General features: G+C 39.3%; 1 protein-coding gene across 2 annotated transcripts; it reads right to left on the bottom strand.

The window, feature by feature from the left end:
- Positions 1–108: 108 nt before the first annotated feature.
- On the bottom strand, positions 109–25,828 carry crebrf (creb3 regulatory factor). 2 transcript variants are annotated; one of them, XM_026370372.1, is made up of 10 exons: positions 25,707–25,828; positions 18,286–18,534; positions 17,379–17,504; positions 15,223–15,398; positions 13,012–14,168; positions 12,694–12,891; positions 11,510–11,699; positions 11,261–11,334; positions 10,817–10,936; positions 109–10,317 (listed from the first exon to the last, which is right to left on the bottom strand). In XM_026370372.1, exons 2-10 carry the CDS (start codon positions 18,292–18,294, stop codon positions 10,199–10,201), a joined length of 2,169 nt encoding a protein of 722 aa, XP_026226157.1. In that variant the 5' UTR covers positions 18,295–18,534; positions 25,707–25,828; the 3' UTR covers positions 109–10,198. The 2 variants fall into 2 exon arrangements, with proteins under 2 accessions (XP_026226157.1, XP_026226158.1); XM_026370373.1 differs by lacking the exon at positions 25,707–25,828 and adding an exon at positions 24,748–24,765.
- Positions 25,829–27,836: the final 2,008 nt, after the last annotated feature.

Below are 27,836 nucleotides of genomic sequence, written 5' to 3'. Positions count from 1 at the left end.
AAGAAAATTAAATAAAACAGTTGTAGAAATCACTGTTTAAAGTCATATCAGTAATCTGAAACCACTGTACACAGATACATTAATCACTTCAACATACAAGAGCCAGGATGGGGTGCTAATGGTTTTATTATTTTGATATTAAAATCAATAAACATAATCAGACTATTGTGGTTACAAGCAGAGTTGTGGTACCAACTCCTGGCTGATACAACAGAGGAAGGGCGATTAAAAAAAAAAAAAGAAAGAAAGAAATATAAGAAAGAAAGAAAAAGAGGCACAATAACACAACAGAGATTCAGGGCAGGTGTCTGCAGGATGTCAAGCAGCCAGAGACAAAAACTGTCAGAAGCTCTGCAACAGAATGAGTTATTACAGTACAAACCAAAAATCATATTTTACAATTTCCACGCCTGTGCATAAAACCAACATTTGTGCCTCTGAGAGAAAAAAAAACACAATGTAAAACAAAAAGAAAAGTTAGTTGAAACCAATGTATAAACCCAGCACAACATTTATTACACAACATAAATATAACAACTGTCAAGATATTGTTTTCGAACAGGCATATATGTGAACTACAAATATAGACGTTGTTGCTAAAGAGAGGATCAAGTTAGTTTCAGCAGGATACACTTTCTGCAGGTTTTGCTTTTTTATGAAATTATAATCACCAAGAGATCTATTGTAGAGCACTTAGCAATGAAGTACAGTCTTCCTACTGAGACTGGGGAGAGGAACACACACAGGACTAACTACAGAAAGATCCCATGCTGTTGATCTAGTCAAATAAGTTACCATACAAGACCAGAAGCATCATAACAATGGCATGTAGCTGTGGAGCTCAGGATGACCGATACCTCCCACATCCTCTACATGTTTGGACTTGTATGGATTTCCTATAAAAATCGTCATACTGTCTGTCGTTATTATCAAAAGTGAAAAAGGAAACAGAACAGATGCTTTAAGATAAACATTTTCTTTTCGATAAATGTCTCTCGCTCCATGCATTTTGGCAAGTCTGGAAGGAGATGTAAATCATTGCAGTGTTACATGATGAGTTGAGCGTGTGTAAATATAGAAAGAGGGGTTTTGTTTTTTGTTTTTTTATTATTATTATTATTGAGGGTGAGTTGTTGTCGTTTGCTTTAATAAGATCAGTCTGCAGAAGAGGAAAGTAATCCTCCCCTACATCATTCACTGCAGGGGAGGGTTAGGGGTCTCTGCCCACCAGCCTTTAGTGACCCCTGGCTAATCTCAGGAGCTCCCTGATGACACAACTGCGAACCAAAGCCCTTCTGAAAACAAAATAAAACACAAAAAAAGCATCCAGAAGGGGTGAAACATCTCTGGCGCAGTGTTGGAGTTTTCCCAGAAAACTGCTCAAATGTTCAAATGTCCCCACAAAACTGAGAGAGAACAGGTGAACTGACTCCGAGCCGGAGCTCCAAGGCTGCGGAGCTCCTGAACCTCAGCCTAGAGTCATGACAGCAGAAGAGTTGTGTCAAGGCGAGGTTCTGTCTCCGCCAACCCTTCTGCGTCAAACCTCCAATGACAGAACACTTCATGGGCTTCACAGACAAGAGTTACTCAAAGTCACAATGAAACTGCAGATCTAGGTTTCATCTAACTTACGAAACATTATCAATAGATAATATAACATAAAGTACATAAAGTAACTGCATACTGCAGCTTTATCAAAGTGCATCTGTTTATATCCATATTAAAAGCTGCATTGTCCATTTTATATTATTATATTATTATTATATTTTATAAGTTGATTGTTTAAGATTTTGTAACAAATTTTGCAATTTCAGACATTGATCTAAACTGACGTATTTATTGATAGTTTATTTGTAAATCAATGTTCAAAGTTAATTATGTTTGCAGCTAAGGACTATTTTCATTTTTGATTCATCAGCAGATTATTTGTTTTGTTTGTCTATAAACCATCAAATGCAAAAAATATATAATTTCCCAGAGCCCTGTTTTATACAAGAAAGAAAATAGCTGCTGTTTCATTTTGTGTTGATTGAATTTATTACTTAGCTCAAAGTGTATTTATTGGTTTATTTTATTAATTTCTCAATTTTTATTTTTAATTCTTAATAATCTTCCTCAAAGTAGATGATTCTTTACTTTCTTTACTTTATACTTTATATAAAATCACATGAAATTATGTTAAAGTCATTTTTAAGTCTGGTTTCACTGTGACTTTAGTTCACGTCTGTGAACCTCAGACTCTGACTCAACGCCTGCTTCAGTTGAAAAGCTATAAAGTCGAGTTTCAGCAAACGGTCTCCGTACATGTTAATTTACAGGACTGAACAAATAAATATCAAAGAAATGGCATGAACACTGGGATAAGGGAAATAGGCAATGAAACATAATTTAGGGAAAAGAAAGTTTAAACGTGCAACATTTGATAAGAGTCAAAGCATGACTATGAACCATAATATTATTAATTAAAAAAAAGGTTTAAACATACAAGCAGGACAGCGGCCATACAAAGATACAACATTCATGATCTTTCTGGATCCTGACGACAAGAGTCTCCCTCTGAGAGTTTCCAAACAAAGTCAGACAACAGGAAAAAGCTCCGTCAGACACTCACTTCTGTCTGTATGATCCTGCTGAGGAAGACTAGTCTACATTCATCAGCAAAGCAGCAGCAGCAGAGTTATACCTCGCTATGTCAGCATACAGCAGTGCAGCAGTCAGAAACACAAGACTGACCAGAGTCATCAACAGAAGGAATAATATGGCTAATACAGCTTTAACACAGCCATGTTAGCACCCAGCCACTGACAGATTAGCACCACAGTTTACCTCCATGCTCAGTTTGTCGCTTCATTCGCAACCTGCGACTCAGTGCCAACACTGACTTCAAGGAGGGTCTGGCACTTCATAATAGCAAAGTTAAGAAACGGAAAGGTTTTTTTTTTTATTGTTGTTTTTTATCTTTCTTTCTCAAAAAGGTCTCAAGAGGCAGCAACACAGTGCTCCATGTCAAAACCACAGAAGAAGAAGAATGCATTGTAATTGACGAAGTAAAAAGCAGGCCCGAGTCTCCCTCTGCCTCAGACACAGTGGAAGTTTGCTTTTCTCTACACGGACACACCGGCGTGATAGCAGCAGCAGCCAATACAGAAAACACGATAACGTGGCGTAGTGGGCAGAGAAAGAGTTAAAAACAGAACCAGGTTTCCCAAAACAACATTAATTTAGTTTAGAAGTTGTCATATGCTCTTCATCAGTAATACTTTATAAGGGAACACCTTTTCTATCTGGAAAAACAGCTGTTATCTGCTGTTAAAGGCTGAAAGTCAAATGTCTTACATGTTTTATTCTGGGTTAAAATGAGGTTCAAGTTCAGGTTTTGGGAAACCCAGCCCCTTGTTTCTGTAGGGAAACCCCCTCCAGACTGTCAGAAGGTGCAGATTTGTGTTCTTGTATATTTGATTAAGGCACCTGGTTCAGCAGGCATCATTTTCAAAATATTGTTTTTCTCCCTTGTATATGTAAAAACCAAGTGCACGGTGAGTAACGCTGTTGTTCTTTTGACTGTCTTAGGAAAGAAGATGTGGAAAAAAATAACTGGGTTGTATGTGTTAATCGTGTACTATAAATGTGTCAATGACACGCTAAACCAAACCCTAAAGTCTCTTTGTGCTCGTTCAATAGCAGCAAGTACGAAATCATTCAACTGAGAGTACAGTGAACCCAAAAAGCCATGCAACCACCTCGGGATGGTGAAGACGCTTTCTGACGGGTGGCCAAATTATTTGCCAATCTGCAAGCAACTCCAGACAACGCTTGATTCTCTCAGTGCTATGCGGGGAATTGGCATGCAAAAAAACATCATTCCCACTGCATGGTTTGTCACAAAGTACATTTCTGGTTGTATCTAATTTACACAGAGAATACTACTGAGGGTAATAAGCATACAGCCTCTGTGGAGATGAGAGGTGTTTTTTACAAGCAGTGAGGGCAGACCACATGGGTTCGAACAGGACAAATATTTCAAGTGTCTCCAAAGACACTCAAAGCCAGACTCCAGGATCTGACATCACCGCAGGAGGAGGTGAACACACGACTAGTTTTAGAGATTTTAAGACAAATATTTGGTAATACCTATTTTACAAATGCCAATCTAAAAGGTACTGCTACTATTTTGATATTTTAAAGCTGTGCATTTAAAAGTGCCGCTTTAGAGCCAAGTAAATATTCATTAGTTATTTATTTATTTATTTGTTATTAAATTATGTTTGTGGATAAATTCCACATGTTCAGTTGACCTACTTTAAACTTACTAAAAGTGATAATACTCAAACGAAAGTTAATTCTTTTAATACTGTCTTTATTTCCTCTGGTACTTAACATAAAAAAAAATATTCAGACTGTAAAACAAAGCGTTACCAAATATTTCCTCTGGAAATCATTCTTGAATATGCAAGTTGAATATTTACAAATAGGTTAAATTTAATTTGAGAACATTCAACCTGCTATAAACATTTTTAATAGTCTAATGCACCAGAATAAGTGTTTTTATTTATTTTGTTTATGGTAAATATTTTGTACCCTTTTAAATATTATTAATAATATTCCACCATCATTTTTGAGGTGGGATCAAGTCGAGGAGTCTGGCTTTTACAAAAGAAATAATGGTACACTTAACAGTAACAATCATACAGGTCAATAATGCAGAAAACACCAGTCTGTTGTTTAGAGCAAGAATCAGTGCGAGTCTTCCTCTGATTGGTCCAACAGGGAAAACATACCATTAATCGACAGAATGAAAAATGATCAGGGGGAGTCTGGTCAGATGACAGCGATTGGGACCAATAATCACATGGACGAATGTATCTGTGAGTGGATCTGAACACATCTTCTAATTGAATTCTGGGATTATTTCTTGGATAATAATAAAAAAAAGTAATCAGCACCACGTGACGAAAATCCAGTTGAATCACGGCTGGAAATCTGAATTAAATCCTTCAGCTGTAGGTTGTGGTTGTTTGAATACCGATTTGAAGAACGCAGAGAAACATTGTGAATTCTTGAAGTCTGTTGGCCTGTTTTTCAGTTTGTGTAGAGAGCATTGCACCATATTGATTGACATTGATAATTCATAACACACACATACGCACACACAATATTTTGTACAGAGTAAAGAATGGCGACAATAATTGGAATACATAAATATATTTTCTTTTGATTTTATATGTTATCACATATGTCAGATAGAAGAACGATATTACCCTGATTTGCTGAAGAAGAGCTTTATGGATCCATTTAGCTTTTATTGGACAAGAGTAGCACAAAGTTACACACTCTAGTAGCTTAATAGTTGACTGTATAGGATTCATCAGAATCATCAGAAATAAAAAGAATAAGGAATAGTTTTACTGGCGTGGATTTTCACTCATTTCCTTGACTGTTAAAATGCCACAGAGTCTTCTGGTTTCAATGTAAAGTTGCACAGCTTGCGCCTATCATGTTAAATGTAAAAACTTGTGAGGACTCGCTCTTGAACCAGCCTCGTGATCGACAGCAAAACACTTCTCACGTCAGCCGGCCGTCAACCAGCGGCCCTTTAACCACTGTTGACCCCCTACTAAACCTGGGCAAAATTATAGCTGAAAAAAATGCATCAAATATTGTCTCAAAGGAAACAACTGAGCACAAGTATTTCAGATTTCTGAAGTTATTTTTCAGATATATTTCACCCCGTCTTTGAGCCAATCAGGCTGAATGGATTTTGTTGTTGTTGTTGACCGTTATTTGGCAGAACAATGTCACCACCCTCAGGCAAATGACTCGTCTGCCAGGTTATTGTTTTTGTTTGTGTGTATGTGAAAAGTCATTTAAGAAGGCAATAAGTGTCCGGATTGAGTCTCTATTTGTAATTGGCTTGCCATACAGTACAGTGATATAGTAACTTCCCCCAAGGCGGCCGGGAACAACATCTTTCAAACAAGCTCTTCCTGGCCGCCCTAGGCTAAACCCCTCCTCATTAAGTCACAAGTAGAAATCAGTTTACAAATGATAACAATATAGCTCTCTGGAGAAATGTGTCTACACTGTACATCACCCTGAAGAGGAAGCCAAAGCAGAATCAGTTTTTCCATAGGAAACCTCTACTGAAGGCAAATGAATCATGACGCCAAGGGGGTCAGCATCAGGATCAATGTAGGGGCCCTGGAATCAAAACCCTCTTTTTTTTTATTTTAATAAGACCACAAACATGCTATCCGCGTGATCCCTGATCAGGATATAGCCATATCCTGCCAAGACACTGAGCGTCTCAAAGCCTAGCAATGATACTCTCTCAGACAACACCTCATATCATTACATGGCTCCAGAAACCTTTAGATCTCACCCTTGTCAGGTCATATACCTGTTCCTTGCTAGTTTTTAGACCTGGCCAAGTCAGGTAATAGACCTATCCTAGCAAGTAGTCATCAAGTACACTTGCAGCATTCACACCAGGCCTTTAGCAGCAAATGGAAGAAAAAAATGCTTTTCTTTTTGTTTAGTTTTTTCCTTTTTTGGACAAAGTGCTTTTGTTTTCAAACATATAAGATAGAGTATTCTATACATATATCTAACATTTAGAAGATACATATTAACTTATAGACTATTTACAAAAACAAATCACTACTAAGAAAATAGCTATGGACGGTAGGGGAGAGCAAGTCTTTAGGCTACAACTAGACTAAGAAGTCAACTAAGAATCATCGATACTTATCATCCTAGTTTCAGAAAAAGCACCATTTCTCCCTTTTTAGACAAAACGGAAACAGTAAAAATATATATGTAGCACTAGCTGTTATTCAATCACACAATATTGAAAGACCACAGCTCTGCATCACCATCATCATACATACATCATACTGTGAAGGAGAACTTTCTTCCCTTCAAACTAACCTGAATTCAGCCACGTCAAACTCTTAACTTTTGTTTTATCTGCGTAATTTCGAATGAATTTGGCTGAATTTTGAAGTGGCAGCGTTTCCTCTGATAGGGAAGCATACAGGCATCATGCATTTTGAAAAGATAGGACGTGCCGTCGATTCATGGACTGACATTTGCGAACTATGTGCGATTCGCGAGCAAACGTACGCTCTGCAGCTGTGACCGGTCAATAAGGCTGTAAGCTGACAACTGAAGGCAAGGCCAGGCAGATACAGTTTAGCAACGCCACCACGAGGAAACAAAATGCAGCCAAATTCATGGTTAAAGAGGGAATACATACAACCAGTACTGAATCTGCATCAGTCTGCTTTCTCCTGTAAAGCGTCTGTGGCAACACTGCAGCTGGTTCTTCATCTGCCCTCACATCCTCCCTCTGTACACCTCTTGGTTTCCTGGACACATTCATGTCCTCGCTAAAGACAGAATCCTCATTCTCTTTAAAGACCACTTAAACTGCATTGTGTTTTATACAAATCCAGTCCTGATTCTCTGTATTTCACAAATGACACTTTAAGTATCAGGCTATCAGATGAACTGGCTGCTCTTTAAGACAATTATCCTCTTTTCTTACACCTCTCCCTCTCCACTGGGAGACTCTAAACAACAAATACTTCCAAACCAACAGGAAAGCTAGCAGGCAGCTAAAATACAAAAATATAACAATAACGTTTTTTTGGTTTTTGTGTTTTTCCTCTAATTTTCTTGATGCAAGGATAGGCTTTAAAAATGTGTCATGCTTAAAAATGAATCAATTGTCATGGAAAGTGGCGTCTCACCATTGATAGATATATTGTTAATGTTATATACAGTACTTTAAAACACAATTCAGTTAATATTTTGTTGATGAACTAGATCCCGCCTACATACAGAAATCAAACAAGTGACACCGAAACATAACATTTTGGTTATTGTTGGTGACATTTTGACAAACAAGCAATAATGTAACATAGCTTATCTACTAGCGCTCTCGGTTTTTGTCCTACATAGCGCCTTTAACACAATTAGCATGTGGAGGGAGGAATCAGTTCAGGAATGAAGTGCTTCCTAAGCAACAAATGTTCTGGATAAACCCAGCGATGGGATACATTTTTAGATTTAAAAAAAAAATGAATGAATGTTCCTTTTCTGTACAGAATTGGACCCAAGCTAAATTTCACAGTTCTATGAAGTTTCCTGACCCTCCCACATTTCTTACATTCAATACGGCGTCAGGTAAGCTGTGCAAAACCTTACTTTAACTGGCTAGTCGCCATTTCGTTGCATGTGTCTTTGGTACAAAAAACAATCAAAATATAGTGTGCAAATATTTTTGTAACTCTAAAGAAAAATATCGCTTAAACCCTCTCCTGATCCCTAAAGACAGAGTACCAAAAACCATAAGTAATCTATTGCAGAGCCCTCCTATATACACAGACTCTGTGGCATCACGCAACGAGAGTTTCCATTTGCTTTATGTACATTCAAAATATCTTTTAACAACTGAAATACACAACAAACCCCACAGGTGTCTCCCTCCTCGCATTCACTAACAACCCTCAGTGTAATATATAGTCCTCTCTTTGGCTGGACCACAGGGCGGTCTGACCAATCACCTCTTCTTGCTCAGTCCCTCTCACGCACTCACTCAGACTTACGGAAACACACACATACATAAACAAGGCACAATGAATTGAACTCTGATCAAACACTAGTATGAACACACCAAACTGTTAGCCTGGTCATCTCTACTGTACAAAAAGGGAGAGCCTGTGCCATTTTTCACTGGGAGACACTTATGTACAGTTTCCTAGAGGAGATGGATCACTGTTTGTCATCTTCGTCACCACCATCATCTTCTTCACAGTCTGCTCCCATACTGGCCCATTTCACCCAGTCAAGTTATAACCAGCACAAGGCCAAAAAGCACCAAACTACATACATCCCCTCCACATGGTCAATATGAGCCATTACGCCTTGTCCCGTCTGCTGCAAACGTCAACCCAACAGGATGTCTGTCACCTACTTCTGAAATTTTAACTCTGATATTTTACTTCTTTTTTTGTTTTCAACATTAATTTGCCAACTTTTATATTTGACCATAGCAAAGCAAATTGGCAAAGAGGGGATGGCATGAACATACACTGCCCATCCAAAAAAAAAAAAGCCACACAGTCTAATTCGATAAGCTCCAGAGCTGCATTAATTTTCCTCCAAGATCTTGTTTTGATGATGGGAGATCACCGTTTAGTAACAACCTCTCTCTCTCCTTTGCATTGTGCAAATGCTCTTACTTTCACTATTAAACACAGCCTTGAGTTCAACTGTTGTTTTTTTACGATTTGATTTCACCAAACATTTAAGTGATCATTCCAGATTTTTTTCCGACCACATTTCTTCCTCAAAGATGATGGTTCCCCACTATCCTTCCAGTTTTTAATAATGCGTTGGACAGTTCTTCACCTAGTTTTAGTAGTTTCATCAATCTCTTTAGATGTCTTCTTTACTTGATTATCCAATGGGATGGTCTTACGTGGTGGCTTTTTATTTGGACGGGCAGCGTATTTAGGCCTTCAATACAAAATATTTCCTGCCATTCCCGTAATGCCTCAGAGCATGCTGCTAGTTTCGTTGCAGCTGTCTTGGCAAAAAGAAAAAAAAAATCAGCAAAGTGCTTCTTTAATTTGGTAAATCGAACATCCTGGAGTTAGGTTTAGTTTCCATGTGAGGTGAACCTCCTTTTCCATCCTTGATGGTGTCTGTAACAATTCTTCCTCTGTCATTATGACCTTAAACACATTGTGTGTAGTATTCCAGTGGTTGCACTCATATGACTGTCTCCATCTCAGCCCTGGAAGCAGACCCCCAACCAAACCAACTCCACACAATGCTATGTTAAACACATCTAATAATCACCAGTGGATTTAGGACGTGCTATTGACTATACACCTAACCATCACTTGCTTTTGAAGGTGCATTTCCCAACAGGTGCTCACGATGGGTTGGGAAACAGTGATGCACTGTGTCTGCACGCAGTGTGCAGAGACAAAAAGCTAGGGTGTATGCCACACAGGTGCATGGCTGAAACAAGCACACATACATACACACAGGGAGTGGTATGTGTGTTTGTGTGACTAACAATGTGTATGTACTCTGGGTTGGAGGGGCATGCAGAGGGGAGCATAGTTACAATGGGACAGCATGGTGGTAATGTTTAGTCCACTGCTCTCAGTGGACCGCTGCTTGTCTAGATTTTGGAGGTGGGGACTCGCAGGCCGACCAATCCGCCGGTGGGATCGCCGCGTCCTGTGTTCTCCAAGATCTTGTTGACGAAGTCTGAAGTCTGCCCAGCAACAGGTGATGACACTGCACATGCAGAGAAACATAAAGGTACACTCAGAAATTTAGGAGAATAAAGAACACTAACACCCTAGTTCATGTATCTTACTTTCTTTAGTTATACACAGTGAGATTTTTCTTATGTCACCATAAAAATTTTACTTATCATTGTTATACTTATTATTATTATTATATTTATTATTGATGAAGCTCAGTGTAAGCTCTTATATATTTTAATTGGCTAACATTTATTTTTGAAATGAATAATGGGATGCATTATTATCACTGAACAAAAATGTTAATTGCCACAATACTATTCTTATACTAAATGTAAATGTATATACTGTATGTAGATATTTTTATGCACCACTTTTTAACTGTAGTGTGGTCACACAAAGGCTTTAGCTAGGAAGTTGTTCCATTTTACATTAAATGTATGTCAAATACATTATTAATCATCTTTCACAAGATGCTGTGTCTTCAGTTGAGTCAGGTTTACATGTCTCATTAGCCAGGTAATGCTCACCCAGTGTCTCCTGGATGAGTCGTTCCAGAGTGTCAGTCATGTTGGTCGCACGTGGAGAAGAGTCCTCGACTCGCGCCACAATCTCCTCCTTGATGGCATTGATCACAAACAGCAGTCGATCTGAAGGAAGGCATGTGTTAAAGCACATATTAGACGCTCAGAGGCATGAACACAAAATGTAGATTTAACCAACATTGGTTCAGCTTCGAGTCAAACCTCATAGAAATGTCACAAAGTTTAAAATAGATAAAGCTAAGTAACATATGACGATCATCTACGTGTGTATTAACGTTTTTGAGTATTTTTACTCTTATATGTGCTAAATATCAGCTAAATATCTTGGTTTTATAGAAAAATTTAGAATAAATACAATATAACTCCATAAATGCAGTTCTTGATTAATGTTAATGTTAATTAAGGTATATAATGCCATTAAAAACGTACCATACTCTGTGCTGAGTCCCCACAGCTTCACCTTGTTTGCTTCATACTGGGCCTTCTTTTTTAAACGACAAGCTCTGCAACACACAGCAGACAGGAAACAATGTGAGACATGACATACAGCTCTTAAATCGCACCTTAACTACAACTACTGTAATCTAAGCTCATGCAGTAAAACTAGTGAATTTGTTTACATTCGTATAGCGGGGAGATCAGCAGGATCATAGCATTGTATAGATCTGTATGTTTTACCTTGATGCCAGCTTGTTCTTCTCCTTGCGGGACCGTGGTCGTGCAATCAGCGGCAGCTCGCTCACTGGTGTCAAGTCGCTGATGACCTTGTTCAGTTTGCGGAGCTCAGTGCCGATCTGCAGAAGCTTGCGTGGGTTGGGAGTCAGGTCCTCAACATCTGTGCGACGTGACTTCTTCAGCATGTACTTTCCTTTAAGACAAGTGAAAAAAGAAAAGATCACTCCCACATGAATTTGAATGTTTAATTTGACACATTTCTCTTACAGGTTCTGCCAAAGGTTGGGAGATCAACACTTATATGCAATTTCTCTTTAAGACCAAGAATCTGCAGGTGTCAATGACATATCATGAATTGATTTCTTACTGTTTATGAAGTTGTTGCTGGCTGATGTATGTTAAATACAAGTCTGAATAATAAATTAATCATGAAGCATTTTCCTGCACCACCACCAGCTAATACTCCTCTTCTTGAAGTGCTCAATTACAGAGAGTGGGAGATGCATTTGAATTTTCTGTGTTCACTGAAAGTCTCCCAGAGGATTTATACCTTTTCTCTTCACTGTCAATAGCAAACAGCTTTGAACTACTTATCTATCTTCCATTTAGCCACAGTTGGTGACACCTGTGGTAGATCCACCTTATAACAGATCTGGATTTATAATAAAGTAAATAATCACTGTGTTCTGCACCACAACTACCTGCTTGTGATTACATTTAAAAAAAAAAAAAAGCTTTATCTTTTTGAAGACATATAATAAATTATACTAAATGATCAAAATGCAATAAGAGTCCTCCCTTAAAGCTTCAAAATTCATTTATAAACAGAAGAACTGATTAAATCTGGTCACAAATACAAGATAAATGCTCACTGCCTGTACAAACAGCTTACATGCTTTTCATTTCCACTGTTTTTAAAAGGCCTGTTCCTTTTGTGAGAAATGACACATGATCCTTTTGTTTACATATCTTTACAATACATCACTTGAATGATGTCACTGAAATGTGACATGAACAAAAACGTGACAGTGTGACAGCTTTTCCTTTTCTCACTAAGTTTCTCACTAATCTTTTGATCATTATAAACTCTTAAAGCAAGGATTATGTCCTACAGTACAAGCCTGGGGACATACAGAGTACAGTTTTTATATGTGTGACTCTGTGTATTTGTATGTATGTATATATACCATGGAGAGGCCCGTTCTTCTGGTACAGGTTGCTAGGCAGCGTGTGTCTGTCCCACTCAGACGGTTTAAGCATTCGTTCCTGTTTGGAGGGGGTGAGCTGCTCGCTGTACTCCCAGAAGTAACGACGCTTGCCTCTCTTCCGACTGGAGACACCTGCTGTCAGGCCTTTAATGTCCTCCATCAGCTCCATGTCGCAGCCTGGTGGAGGTGGGAGATAAGAGAGACGTGAGAACAAGGAGGAAGTCAGAGTGAGAAAAAAAAGGAAAGGGAGTGATTACACATGTTAATCTAGGAGCAGAAGTATTACAGGGTTTCTACCTGGTTCAGAGAAGGCATCACTCATGTCATCGTCTTTATCTGCTTCATAGTCTTCATCTTCCTCCTCTTCCTCCTCCTCTTCATTTTCAGATAGCTCATGCTCACTGCCGAAACCCTCATCATGGTCTTCGTCGTCTAGCTCCAACCCATCGCCTTCTTCTTCCTCTTCTGCCTCTTCCTCGTCCTCCTCTTCCTCATCTTCCTCCAGCTGGGCGTGTCCTCTGCCGGCCAGTCTGCTGCGGGTCAGGAACAGAGAGTAGTTGTGTTCCTCCTCCTTGCTCTTCTCTGTGCCGTCGACAATCAGAACGCTGCTGCCACCGCTAGCCTCTGCAACAATATCGGCACTGTTCGCCAGTCCAGAGGTGCTACCTTCCATGGCCTCATTCGCCTCAACTAGCTGAGGCACGTGGGCAGACCAGGCAGACATCTCTCTTTTTACTGTGACCTCTGCTCTCCTTTCAAAGCTAGTCAGGTTGCGAGACACTCCTGCTACAGCACCAGGAAGTCCCACCAAGGTGGCATTCGCTGAAGTAGAAGCCTTTTCATCTGGGGGCTGGGAGAGTGGTAGAGGGGGATCTGACCTCTCAAAATCTGTCTGGGAGGGCCGCTCAGGAGTTTTAAGCACGGCACTCACGCGGACTTTTGCCTTCCGAACAAAGTCAGGGCCATAAGTAGTTGGGGCTACCATCTTGGTTCCTCGCCGCTGGTGCTTGCTTTGAGCTTGGCCTTGGTCCTGCGTGAGACTGAGGTGGGTCTGGGTCTTGCTCATAGTCTCAGTGCTGGAAGGGACAGGTCTGGTGGCTTTTTGAGAGCCTTCAGGGAAGTCTGGAAGAAGGCTGCGTGAAGGACGGGAAGAGGATTTAGGGCTTGGAGAGGGTCGCGCAGAGCCGGGGCCCAAACCTTGGCCGGGGACCAGGGGTCTCTTGCTTTGGCAGGGAGGCTGGGGAAGCAAAGACTGAGGTGGAGCAGCCAGGGTGAGGTCAGCAGAAGGGTAGAGCGCCTCACACACAGGCAGTGAGTCTTCGCTGTTGAGCTGAGCCAGTGTTGGGGTTCGTCCAATCACTTCTTCATCCTGGTAGGGACTAGAGAAGTCGTCCAGTCCGAGGAAATCCACCTCTTTGGTGCCCCAGATGTCACAGCTGGCAAGCCGTGTGTATCTATAACCACAAACACGTGCAGCTCTATCAACAGTGACGTTTGATTATTACAGTTTACAGCTCAAAAAACTCAATAATCCAACTACAAATATAAACAATTTTGACAGTGTGTCCTTACTGTGCCATTTGATTAACTCTTCTAAATACCTGAAAAACACTTGTTAAGGCAATCAGAAGCAAGGATACCAGGCAAACTAAAAATCCTTTCTACTGAACATGCTCTGTAACACATGAGAGGCACCAAAACATGGTGAAACTATTCTGGACAATTGAGGTTGTAAAAGAATAAATGTGCTCCATTTAAACATAACCTCAATCAACCCTGTTCTAGCAGCAGATTCTCCTAACCTCACAACACTATTCCACCTCAGTTTTATTAGCCTTTAGACATCAGAGATTTGCCTGGCCTCAGCTGATATTCAACCTCAGACATAAACTATTTTGGCAGCTAAGCATCAGGGTAGCTGCAGGACAGAAGGAGCATCACCTGAGATCTCAGGAGACTGCAGCATACAGCTGCTTTGTTGTTTACTGGCCTCGAAAACCACTCCCTGCCTTTGAGCAGAACCACTACCTGCTTTAAATGTCCCACTGTCACAGTTGTGTTAGACGAAGATGACCTGCCTTGACGATTACTGGTGAGTGACGATAAACTCTACTGCTATAAAAACCTTTGGGCGCCTGTCTTATCTCATAACGTTCACAGACTGACTTCTGAGTAAAAAGTCAGCAGAGATGTTGTTGGTTGTACTGCTAATGGCATTTCTCCTTCTCAGGAGCAGGATGTAGTAAGTGCAGTGGAGATCAGCTAGCCACCTTCTTACTATTTGCATTTTTTAATTGCCAACTTTTTCTAGAACAACCTGATCAACTGACTAGTTACCAACAGTGCCAAGCACAGTTCCTGACATTGAAACACATCATCAGCATCATCAGAAAGTTTTAGTTTTAGTTTTGGATTTATTCATCATCAGTACGTTGCTGTTTCTTATTTACTTGCTATTTTTACTCACACTAAAAATAAACTGATGCACATGAATAAATAATTCAGTACCTGGTGAGGTCTTCCCAGTATGAGTCCCACTGTTCGAACGCTGAGCTGCCGTACGCCGTCTCGCACTCACCCAGACCCATGAGCTGATCCACGCAGCCCTCCACCTCCTTTCCTACATCCCCGGCTCCCACCACGCTGTCCCCACAGGGGCTCTGTCGGTGGGTTATGTCTCTATCCTGCAGAGATGAGGGAAAGATCCTGGTGAGTGATGCAAGTGGAGAAGTAGAACTTTTAATGCGGAAGTTTTTGACATTCAGGTTCTAGTATATCGAGAGGATTTTGTTAACTCACACAAAGACGTGAACAAACAAAGATTAGTGTAAGTTTAAACTGAGTGTGACCAACATAGATGTTCTTTGTACATCCAATTAGAAATTATAGAAAAGACAAATGAAAGACCCCTGTTGTGCCGAATATTCATCGCATATGGTGCAAAGTGAAGAAACTAACAAGCGACAGCAGAGACAGAAATAAATTTTTCACTATCAAGGACAATTTTAATTTAAACATTGTACGATCAGACCATGCATCAATACGATGACAGTACTCCACATATCACAATTACAAATGTATATGCGCTTATGAGACATAGGCAAAGGTAACAGCATGTCTCTCAGTCAGTTTGGGCATCACAATGTGAAAAGCTGCCAGAGGATTTAGTCTCTTTGCGTTTTTAACTTACTGTCACAACATTGTCATAAAGAGCTGTAGCTATCGCACCCAAACCGCAGAGGTGTGTGCTCAGCTGCACAACACGTCTTTAAAAACTAAACAACAGGCAAGAAAAGTGGAAAACTTTAGTCCTTGTTAGACTAAAGGCCACTCCGCAGAATGTCAATGTGCTTATGCTTCTTCGCACATACTTCTCTTGCCAATTGTCATAATGGCATGTTGGCTAAGATAAATGCTCCATCAACCCATATCAGCATGTGCCTACTAGGTGAAGGTCTCCTGAAGGTCTGATGTGTTTTTCTGTCTGAGGGTTTTGAATTTTTATAGAATAAGCCAAAATAACATTAGTGTTGTTTGTCTGTTTCACAAGAAGAAATTTTAACTAAAGAAGGCATTAAGAACACTTAACAAAAAACTTAAGGAGAAGGATCTGATATAAATATATTTGACTTCCTGCAGGATGTGTCTGGTATAAACATCTGACAAAAATGTTTGTACTCACTGCCTTGACAACGTTTCATGATGTATTCCTGTTTCTTACATTTAAATTCTCATAATGAAGAATATTGAGAAGATAAGAGCTGTGCAAGACGATGTGTCAGGTCCTGAATTGTGAAATACATACATGCTTTGTTGGAGTTAGTTTGTGCGATCTGAATGAAGCAGGATGTCCTCTGAGATGAGCGCTGAGCAACAATAAGCAGACCAACCTGGTGTGGCTTTGTGCCAGCGCTCACCGCTCCACTCTGCTCATGTGCTCAGCTCTCTACTAATACTATCAAAATAAAGGCAAAAATGCCCCAAAATATCTTAGAAAATAGCTACAGCATCCCTTAATATAGTCATAAAAAATATAGTATTCTTGCTAAGCTGAGACCAAATGCAAGGAAGATGCAGTGCACATGTTGATGCGGAAAGAAAGAAAGAAAGAAAGAAAGAAAGAAAGAAATGAAAACACAGCAGAGAATTATGGCTGTTATGGGGCCATCCCTCTCCAAGCATTATAATCATTATATGAAATGTAACATTCAGAGCCTCCTGTCTTATCTGCTTGATTAGTCATAGTGTAGCAAGGGAACAGGCCACGCCTGGTCATGCAACTGTCTGTAATTTCTTTACTTCGTACACATCTTGAGTGTTTCATTACCGAAACTTATCACCACTCGACTATTTATGGACCACACTGTATTCACCCATCACAATAAATGGGATGGGAAACTAAGCAGTACGAAAGCACAATTACTGTGTATATACAATGTAAAAGTAAATAAAACTTTGATCCTTAATTCAGATGCAACTCAGTGACACCACAGCATGAGCAGCTGTGACTGATTTGAAAAGAAGTCAGGCTCAAAGGATGAATAACAAGGCCTGATGCCTGTCTGTAGCATGGATTTGATGCAGCACATGTGTGCAAATATACATTTGTAGAAACAGTTGAGGTTCTTTGTGTAATCAGATTTTGTGTGTGTGCAGCTACTCACCAGTTCGTACATGAAATCTGGGTCAGAGCTGGTGGCGAGCAGCTCAGTGCTGGTCAGGGCCTGGTCAGCAAATGAGTAGATCTGAAAGGCATCCCCAAAGGGAGGCTCCATCCCACTGACACTAGGCTGCAACACAACAGCAGCAATTAAAAAAAACACTTTTGTAAAAAAAAAAAAACTTGAAGACGTCACTATGGTTAAAACCAAAACTGATAAACTGAGCTCTTCCTTTGTCTTTATTTTCTTTTTGCCTTCCTTCCTGTCTTCTCTCAAGATTAGTATTTACTTTTTATGTATGTTATAAATCTGATAGTGAATAGCAATCTTGCTACAAATCTCTAAAATACAATACCGAATTATATAATTGTGACACTCTTTCAAATCTAGTTTAGAATTTCTGTACTTGTATTTTGTTGTCGTTACTTATCAGCAGACATGTACAACTCTGCAAAGTATAATAAAGTAAAGTAATTAAATAGGTAAATAACGTAAGTAAAGTATATCTATTTATGGAGCTGAGGCTCATTGTGTAACGTCTCTATTTACTGAGCTCCACAGAGAACCAAAAAAACTTGAATCCAAAATTATTCAGACTCAACACTGTGCGTCATTTCATACATATTTTTTAACAGGAGCAAGAGTTCACATATTTACTCACTAACTCACTTACTGTTTACCCATCTGCCCCCAGCAGCCGTTTGGATGCAGTGTCACACTAAACAAAGGTCAATCACTTTATCTGTGATGTGTCTGATGCTGTCTGACATTGTCTGGTTACTGTTCAGTGGATTTGGTCTGTTTCTGATCAATTCTGTGTGGGTGTATGTATACAGACACGCACCAGTATTATCAGTCCATATATATTATGGTTTGAGAGTGAAACCTTTCTACCCGTGGCCCCTCTTACCTGAGGCATCGCCAGGCGCAGCTTAGCGCCCCAGTGGTGGGAACCTCTGGGTCTCCTATCCAGTCCCAGTGGTGTGAGGTTGTCTGCTCAGCACAATAAATTACTGCTGAGCGAGACGATCGCACACTGACAGTGGTTGCAGCCAGTGAGGCTGGGGGGGAGAGGGAGAGGGAAGGGGTCAGTAACTGTGCTCAACCTGGTCTGTTGAGGTCTGTTGTGGTCTTGTGGGGATTTCTGTATGCTTCAGATCTGTGGTAAAACAGAGAGAGTAAAGAAAGCAGGAGTATTAGAACCAAAACAAAAGGAAATGAAGAAAAACCAGGCAGGCAGACTGTAACCACAACTGCTGAGTTTGTTTGTTATTCTCTCACTAACCTGAAAAAAATTAACTGTGTGAAGTTAACATGTTTCACCTGAAAGACTGCTGCAGCAATTCCGGTGCTTTCTGCCACTATGGGTATTTTCCTAATTAAATCTGATTATTAAATGATGAAAACATTGAATTAAAGACAATTATTTGTGCAGTAGCAGTATGCAGCAGGGTAAAAATTCAACTCAAAGCTCATGTAAGAAATAATTTTATCATTCTACTTATTTCACGCCCTGATTTAAAAGTTCTGTATGTATGTGAGAATGTGAAGATGGACCCTTTACTCTTCTGAGCATTTGCAGCTATTGATATGCCGGATCCCTTTCTTAAATAATTTGTTCATGCTGTGTTTTTATCCTATATGGTTAACGTGTCTGTTTTATAGGCTACAACTTAAAATAAAAGCCACATGGGCACAATAAAGACCTACAAACTTTAACTGAATAGATCACTGCATCAATTATGTATTCTGCTGTCATTTAGAAAGCAATTAATTGCTCCACCCTGAGAGCTATTGATAAAAGAACTTTGAGTAATTGAAAGCTACATGTGGATATAAAACCAGCCTGTTTCCTTTCTGTGTGCAGGTACTGAAGTGCACATGCAGCCTGCCTTCTATAAAGTTGCTATAAAATAATAAACCCTTTTTTAAGGTGCATCAGACCACATAATATTTGCACAAACATAAGCTGCAGGAATTAGCAAACTGACATGAAAATGGCAGCATGGCATTAATTTAATACTATATTGTCTTTATTTATCTCAATCTCCAGTCACTGCCGTTCATGCAGCATCCCTCCTTCTCTGCAGCTTGCTACTTCCTACAGTACAACAGGTCGCCAGCCTATATTAACTGGACAGATGGTGAAGATGCTCACTATAAAGCAGGTAAGCTAATTCATCACTGCTTACAGCATCACTGAATTACAGCTGCTACATTAGTGCAGTGCAGTGTGAATTCAACTGAAATTCTTAATCATCTACAACAACCAAGCTTTTGTTTGTCACATAAATAGTTTCAGCATTTTTGAAGAAGCATATTTTGTGCTTCTAAAAAAAAGCTTGAACTGTTGCCTCCAGGCCTCCCTCCGTTTCCTGGTAAGAGCTGGATGGGAGGCTCTGACTGTGTCTCCAGGGCTGGCACTAAAGTCAACACAGCAGTGGACACTAGTCTATCATAATGTCATCTTTCCTCCTCTGCCCTATTTGTTCACTTCTGCTTTCACAGGCTTATGGTCTAAATATACTTGTGACATGAACAAACACAAGTTATCACGTGTTAACAACATGGCCAACCAGATCAAACCTTCTGAATGAAACAGCTACAAAACATAATATCTGTTAAAGAGTACTCACAACAAATGGGGGGGCATCAGGTCCTTTGTTTAAATATTTATTTAAACAAAGGACGCAACAATGCGTTCGACTTCAGCTAGCATTAAGTGCACTGTGCAAAACATCAGCAAATATTTTAACAGATATTTACTAAATGACAAACAGGACAAATATTATTTTTGCTGAATTGTTAGCTCGAAGTCTATAGTTTAGTCTTGTAATTACTGTAGTTTCTATTTCTATTTTAGTCGGTGTCAGGGTTGCCTGGTCCCCAAATCATAATCACTAATTGTGTTATTAACCTGATTAGAAACACCCAGATTCTTCAACACTGAATTATGCTTAAGACGTTAAGTTATTAGTTATTAAGATGAACAAAGATTTGATCATTTTCCATGAAAACAAACTAATAATAAACTAATAAAAATATGCTATAATACATTACGCAATTGTTGATAGAGGTAGAGGCAGAGCATTTGTCTGAATGTGCAAATATTTGTCTGCATTTAAATGACTAGTACAATACTCCCCATTGTGCTTTTACTCACTGACTTTACTTGCTGCCGGAAGTTATGAGAATAAGCTTCTAGTAGCTTCAAAGTTGCTGTGTACGCCAAGCCCTGCCTCCACTGTATCTTCGAAAAGCCCCAACTTTTCCAAATCTAAATGCCTTGCTACATTTGTTCAGAGAGCATGCAACATGTTCTGTGTAGACCGTGCATCAAACTTTATCTATATAATCACTTTGACCTTCACATTGAATTTCAGCATATGCTGGTTTGTGGTTCTCTTGCTCTTCTGTATCACACCCACCGCAACACATGGGGTGATCTTTGGTCCCTTCACTGTTTTTGCATAGCAAATAAATGAGGATCTGCATAGAAACACGGCTCCATGCAGTGAACAGCTGACACAGTTGTACACCAATGTCTCCCCTGAGACTGGGGGACTACATCACTTCCTCTCACTGGTTGCTGATTGACTCAAATGAACTTATCAACCCTGATTTTCATCCATGCATATATAGACTTTGCATACAGACAGGAAGTGGCAGGGCACACTACTAATACAGCAGCATTTGTAAAAGCAACATCTCAAACACCAAAGCATATACTCAAGTCTAAATATGCATGTACTATTTAACTCTTTTAATGACGAAGAATATATTTAGAAGCTTAGCGTCTGAAATACAAATTGTGATTATCATCTCGATGCAAACTTCCTTCCTGGACAGCTGTGCCTGGTTTCACTTGTAGCAGAACCAGAATGGGGAAACATATGGCCTAAATACAACAATAACAACAACATTCATCCAAACTATCTGCTATCATACAAGGAAACAGAAAGCGTGCACTAATGGCAAAGGGTCTAAACGAGTCATAGTTCTTCTCACCTCAGCCGTCGAAGCTGCACTGAACATTTTCCAGTAGCACAGTTTAATATAATCCAACTCTCTGCTCAGTAGCTGACACAGGCTGTGATGTAGAGCCGGATATTTATGACTGAGCCTGACAGGCCTCAAAAGACTTGAGCTGAATTTCTCTCTCAGGTTTTAGCCTGACGCAGTTCAGCAATGAAAACTGCCAGCGTTAAATCTTGTCTTTCCTTATACGCTGGGGTGTAGTTTGATTTAAGATCACAATAGTCTGAACTGTGAGTTAGACCAAGGCTCTTGCCTCATTTTCAAGACTGTTGTTGATGTTCATTATTCCTTCTATGGCTGTGACAAGCAAACAAATGTACAGAGTAACGTTGCTAAACAAGGTGAAAAAGTGAAAACAGATATTGCTCAACAGGATAGAAGAGAAATTTTGCATTATCGTGTTTACATCTCATAAAACCATGTGTGAAACCAGAGCCAGCTTTTGCTCATCCAGCCAATAATAACTCCACCGAATCTCAGTAAGTTGATTGACTTGATTATACTGACATGATGCACTGTGGATACATCATTCTTGACTATTGCAGCTCACATGTTGGAGATGATCAAATGTCTCTAAAAATTTCCAATTTCCAATAAAACAATAGATTGGCATTTACCAAAACTAGAAAAACTACTTTGAACTTTACTGAAATGTCACTTAAGTACTGATAAGCTCAGTGTTTCTATTGCACATAACAAATAGTATATAGTAATAATATATTATATAGTTTATATTACAGTAATTATAATAGTTATTTTGCTTGTATAAACATGTGAAAACAAGAAAAATACCAGTTGAGTAATTTCTACTTGTATGGACTATCAACTGGGGGATGAGGTTTTTTTTTCAGCTTTAAAATTAGAAAACTGAATTGTGTTAAATATTGATATTGCAATATCAATTTGAAAACGATATCAACTCTTCAGCCCTAGTACAAACTTAGACCGGTTGTACACTCATCTTGTAAGTCAAATTATATTTGAACTTTCAGATAAGTCGAAAAGACTGGGTCATTAAAAAAAGACAGCATGGCAGTGGCAATAGTGAAACTGAGGACATTACAGTAGGGAAACAAACCAGCCACAGACAGAAACGCTGCTTTAAAACAAACACCGCAGCTGCATGTATACTGTAAATATAAAGGTTAATAACAAAAGATGTTTGAAAAAATAATCTGGTCACCTTTATTTACAAATCATCACTCACAATACAGAAAAAGTTATCTATTTACTACTAATATTTTGTTCTTCTCCCTTTTAGTTTACTTCTGAACAAAATAAGTTTAGTGCCCATAACTGTGCCGCACTCAACTTCACTAGCTCCACTATCATCAGCTCACATTCTCCATCTCACAACACTGGATGTGAGCCAAGTAGGCCAATCAGCAGTGTCTTATTTAGAATGAGTTACCCACTGATACCAGTCAGTCCCTGATCCCTACAGAGATAACAAGCAGGAGATGCCAGCATGTTTACTAAAAAAGGACGTGAGAGAGTTTCTGCAAACATCATTAAAGGTCATTAATCCACACATAAAAAAAATGTGAACAATGTGACAACAGGCAAACGGGACGGTAATTAAAAAAACTTTATTTTAAACTCTATGTGGCTTATGAGAGAAAATATCAGACACGTCCCTGAATTTGATGAAATAACTGTATATGTCACAATAGATATATAATCATCTTTTCCGTCCAAAGCAGCTCTGAAACACAACTACCTACATAGAGGAGGACAGTGAAAACGAAAGCAGAACCTGAGACAACATGTAGTTCAGGTACAGGACAGTGAGTTTGTGCATTGGAAAAGGGGTGACTGTAAGCCAGTGTGTCTCAAACTAAGGGGGTTCCACCCTTGAAGGCACCAGAGCCACTGCAGTAGGAGCACATATGGGAGATTTACAGGAGAAAAATGTGGAGTGAAACTAAATAGCTCTGAATAGATAGTCAAACGCAGGTGTAACTAACAACATTGTTAATTATACCGCCTCGCAATACCTTCTGAAATTGAAGCATTGTTATGTGCTCCAACTGTGTGTTTCCTACTATGAGAGGTCAGAGCTGAGGTTCAGGAGGTAAACCGAGGCTTCTACTAATGACAACTTTTCCTGTCCACCTAAACCCTCGTATTGAACCTTTGGCATTTCTGCTTTCAAAATTACTTAAATCATTTACCAAGTTGCCTATTGATTTTCTTTTTTCTGGCTGATGGATAGATATGAAAATATGCAAGTTACTCTGAAATTTGAAGGTAACGTAGTATCCTCATCTCGGACATCCATGAAATCTAAAATATGAAGAATGAATATCTTGAGCTCTAGTTCATGGACAGGAGAGCATTGTGGTTAAAAAAAAAAAAGTCTGGGCAGGGTTTAACCTGCATTTTTCTTGTGAATGAAAAACATCTGTGTAAAAGAAAGACAGTTCAGGTTCCATGATCAGGTCATGTCAATAAGATCGCAAGCAGCTGCTTTAGATCTCCCTCGGTAGCTCCAATTATCAGTAATTTTTGGTTTTCAGGTGACAAAGATAAAAGAATTACATGCTGTAAGCACACAAGAGCATTATTGCGTTGACTAAATTACCTAGAGTATAATTGAATAGTTTAATGTATGGGTGATACAGGCACATGCCCTTTTTGTATTCAGTGCTTGTTTAAAGTCCCCCACAGTTAAGGAATAGTAATGGATGACCAGCTCGAGTCCAGACATTGCAAATGCAGATGACAGCACAATGAGCTGCAGTTTCCTAAACCCTTATCTAACAGTCACAATAACAAAACAACAAAAACACTACACACACAATAATGACACCGTACAATAAATATAAAATATAAATGATCATTATGACCATTCTTTTAAAAGAAACATGAAAAAAAAACACACCCCTTCCTCTGTTTGTGATAGATTCACTTGTTTTGGAAAAAGCACAGCACGAGAACACAAACATCACATCACAACAATTATCACCACCTAACAGGCGGGTATAGATTACAAATGACCTATTATAAACGTCAATGAAGCCATAAATGTCACCAGTATCTCTCCAGTCTCTGCACTCAGCACAGATCCTCAGCAAAGCAAAACAAAACCTCAATCTAACACTCTGTGCCAACACCCACGTAATCTCTCCTTCCTATTGGTCGAGCGGAGAAGACAGCCCGCCTCCTGGTGTCTCTGAATGGCTGCCGTGCCTGTCAACCACGGGACCTGCTTCGTTATAAACAGCCCAGTTCAATCTAGGTTGAGCCAGAAGATAAACAAGTTGGAGGCCTACATGCCCGTGGCCTAGATAGCTATGTTTAAAAGATATTTAAAGCCAAATCTACCACCTACCTCAAAATGTGAATGCAACGCAGAAGTATACACCAATTCATCACATTTGTTAATCTGTTTTAAAAGAAGAAGCAGGAATTCAATATTTATATAATCAAGACGGGTTTTACACTAAACAGCGTGTTGTTCGGGTGAAAATTAAAACTAATCAATTATCCTAAAGAAACCTCAATATCAGATATCTCCTCAGCTGAGACAAGTGTGGTTTCGATGTGTTATTTACCGAAGATAACATAGAAATATCTAGTTGTGTAGAGCTTTTTTTTCCAGCAGTAGAGGATGTGTTGGGGGGCGTGTACCTCCCGAGAGCTCGGGCTGTCTGCAAAAAAAGTCTGCTAAACTATACTTGTCTATACCACAATAAGTATAGTTTAATAATGTTCTGCTAGATATATTAAAGTCAAGGTAAATAGTTGTAAGTGCTGGTGATATGCACGATAGTTTAAAAGTAACGTAAAAGCACAAGCCAAGCTTCTTACATAAGAGCAGTTTTAACCATCCTGACCCCGGGTCACACACAGTAACCCCACTTCTGAGACTAATCATACGAGGACACAGCGACCAAAACCCCCTGGACGTGAGTATTTCCACGTTTATGTGTGACTGACTTGACAGTGGCACACACTTGTGCAGCAAGCTAAACGAAGCGTTAGCTGCATCTAAACACTTCCTGTCACAGCTCGACAAACTGCAGTTCACAGTGAGCGACACCTCAGCGACGTTCACTTGCTCATGACTGTTGTTTTTAACGCGGAACTGACGAACCTAGTTTCCTTTTCACCCGCAGTTCTCACAGTCAGTATGGCCTCCGTCCGCCCCCTTCCTCATCCCAGCTGAAAGCCCGATAAACAACAACCGTCCTGCCGTTAGCTTCAAAGCTAATCCTCCGCCGCGGCGTCAACAACGCCTCACTGCTCAACAAACATCACCCAAAACTGGGCAATAAAGACGGTACTCACACTAAGGACCCCCACCCATGCGCCTCGCTTCGTGTAGGTTCCCGTGTTGAACACAATAAGGCTCCCTTTTCAATGGAGTCCGCACGCTGTTGCAGCTCCTCTCGGGTTTGTTTTGTTTTTCTTCTTCCTGACGGGTTCCTGGAAAGCGCGTGACTGCTCGACCACGTGGTGCGCCGCCGGACCAATAGGAGCGCAGCACCATTTACAGTAGAGTCAATAAAAACAGTAGAAAGAAGTTGGAGCTTCAACTTTAATGTACATTTACTTTAAAATATGATCATAGAGGAGCCGTGCGGGGCTGCACATGTTCTGAAGTACACAGGTACTACCACAACTACTACTACTGAAGTAAAAAAGTACTCCACCACAAGTAAAAGTACCACTGCACTTTAAAAACCTTATTTCTGTCACTTTAATTTAAATATCATCCAACTTTAATTTCATTTCTTAAGTTAAATATTAATTGTTCGGAGATACAAACCAGTAAAACAAAACTTTCTGTGAGGATAAAACATGTACTGTAAACTGACTTCACATTTGTGGTGTAAACTGCAAACATGATTAAAAAAAATTTCAAGTAATTAATAAACCATTGGAGCCAAATATCTTTGTCATTATAGGAAAAGAAAAAGGTTCAAATGTTAAAGGTGGATCTCATTTTAGCTACTTTATGCACTGTCAGGTGACTAATCCATAATTGTGCATCAGCCAATTAATTCAGTCACGACAAATGCAATTAACCAAATGATGTAGACCCAAGATAAGAAGGAGACCATTTGTAATAGGGCAGTTGCACATTATTCTTAAATAGTTCAAACCTTGAACATGAACAGAAAACTGAACAGGGCACCTTGAATTCATCATAACAATCTTAATATTCATCGTGCATTTGTGGATCTTTATATTATTTTACAGTTATTATTCGGCAAAGGACTGCGGCTAAATTCCAAGATGAAGAAAAATGCTACAGTTTGTGTGTGTGCGTGTGTGTCTTTAGGCTCTTTCAATGCATAAGATGGATCCTTTTGTATTGTTTGCAATAAATTACCATATTAGCAAGACCTTAATAATATAGGAAAAAACTGGAGCATAAAGCAATAAAACATTATGGATAAAGGAAGAACAAAGGGACTCACATTTTCATGCTGTCAAACAACTATTACCCACTCAACAGCTTAGTGCTCTGAAGCACCTTCCTCCTACGCATGCAGGTTGTGATTAAAAGGCTTTTCTGTCATTCTTCAATAATTTCAGTGATACATAATGTTCAGTAGGTCCAGCGGAGAGGCTACCAACCATATCATTAAGTTTATTAAATATTACTACCACACTATATAGTAATGTACTTGAATGTAGCAGGTTCATGTTTAGCAGAATTTCAATACAAACACAAGTTTTATTTTGCAAACTCCAAACCACATTCAAGTTGTTCTCAAACTCCAAGATAATCTTACATTATGTCTCCCAAAAGAACACAATTTAAACCTAAATTAAACCTCTACCATAACACTGATGCTCTGTCTGATTCCCATAAACTCACTAACAAAGCAAAAGCCTCCATTGAGCTCAGTCCAAAAGAAATTCTCTAGGGACAGGCATCTGTTCCAGTCAGAGCCGGCCCCCATTTCAGTGGAAAGAGAAACTGTGACTCCGTTGTGACTCTTATCAAGGGTGGGAACATGCACTGCCAGTCAAACGTTTGGACTCACAGAGACATTACCGTATTTTTCATGAAAAAATTTGAAAATATCTGTCTTCAGTTGTTTTATCATCGTTACAAAATTATTTTTAATGACCAGTTGTTCTATTAAATTATTAGTCTTGCAAACATTAAGTGCTATTGGAAGACTGTTAGTCTTGGTTAATTACAAATGCATTAATAAAATTAATCATTGAAAAGGATAAAGAAAGATGTGCTGACTCATCTTTTCTCTTTCTGTTTTAGTACTACTGTGTAAAATAACAGACAAATGCACTGGGTCAAAAAAAGTTACTTTATTTGAGGGGGCAGCAGAGAGAGTGAACAAAATAACATCATAATATACAGGGAAACTTTCAGACTAGCTATGACCTTCATCGTTTATCCTTCGATCTATGTATATCTGTGTCTTGTGTAGTCAGTCCTATCAC

Source organism: Anabas testudineus, chromosome 14 (assembly GCF_900324465.2).
Source record: "Anabas testudineus chromosome 14, fAnaTes1.2, whole genome shotgun sequence".
Classification (NCBI taxonomy): Eukaryota; Metazoa; Chordata; class Actinopteri; order Anabantiformes; family Anabantidae; genus Anabas; species Anabas testudineus.
This window is presented reverse-complemented; position numbering and strand designations above follow the sequence as displayed.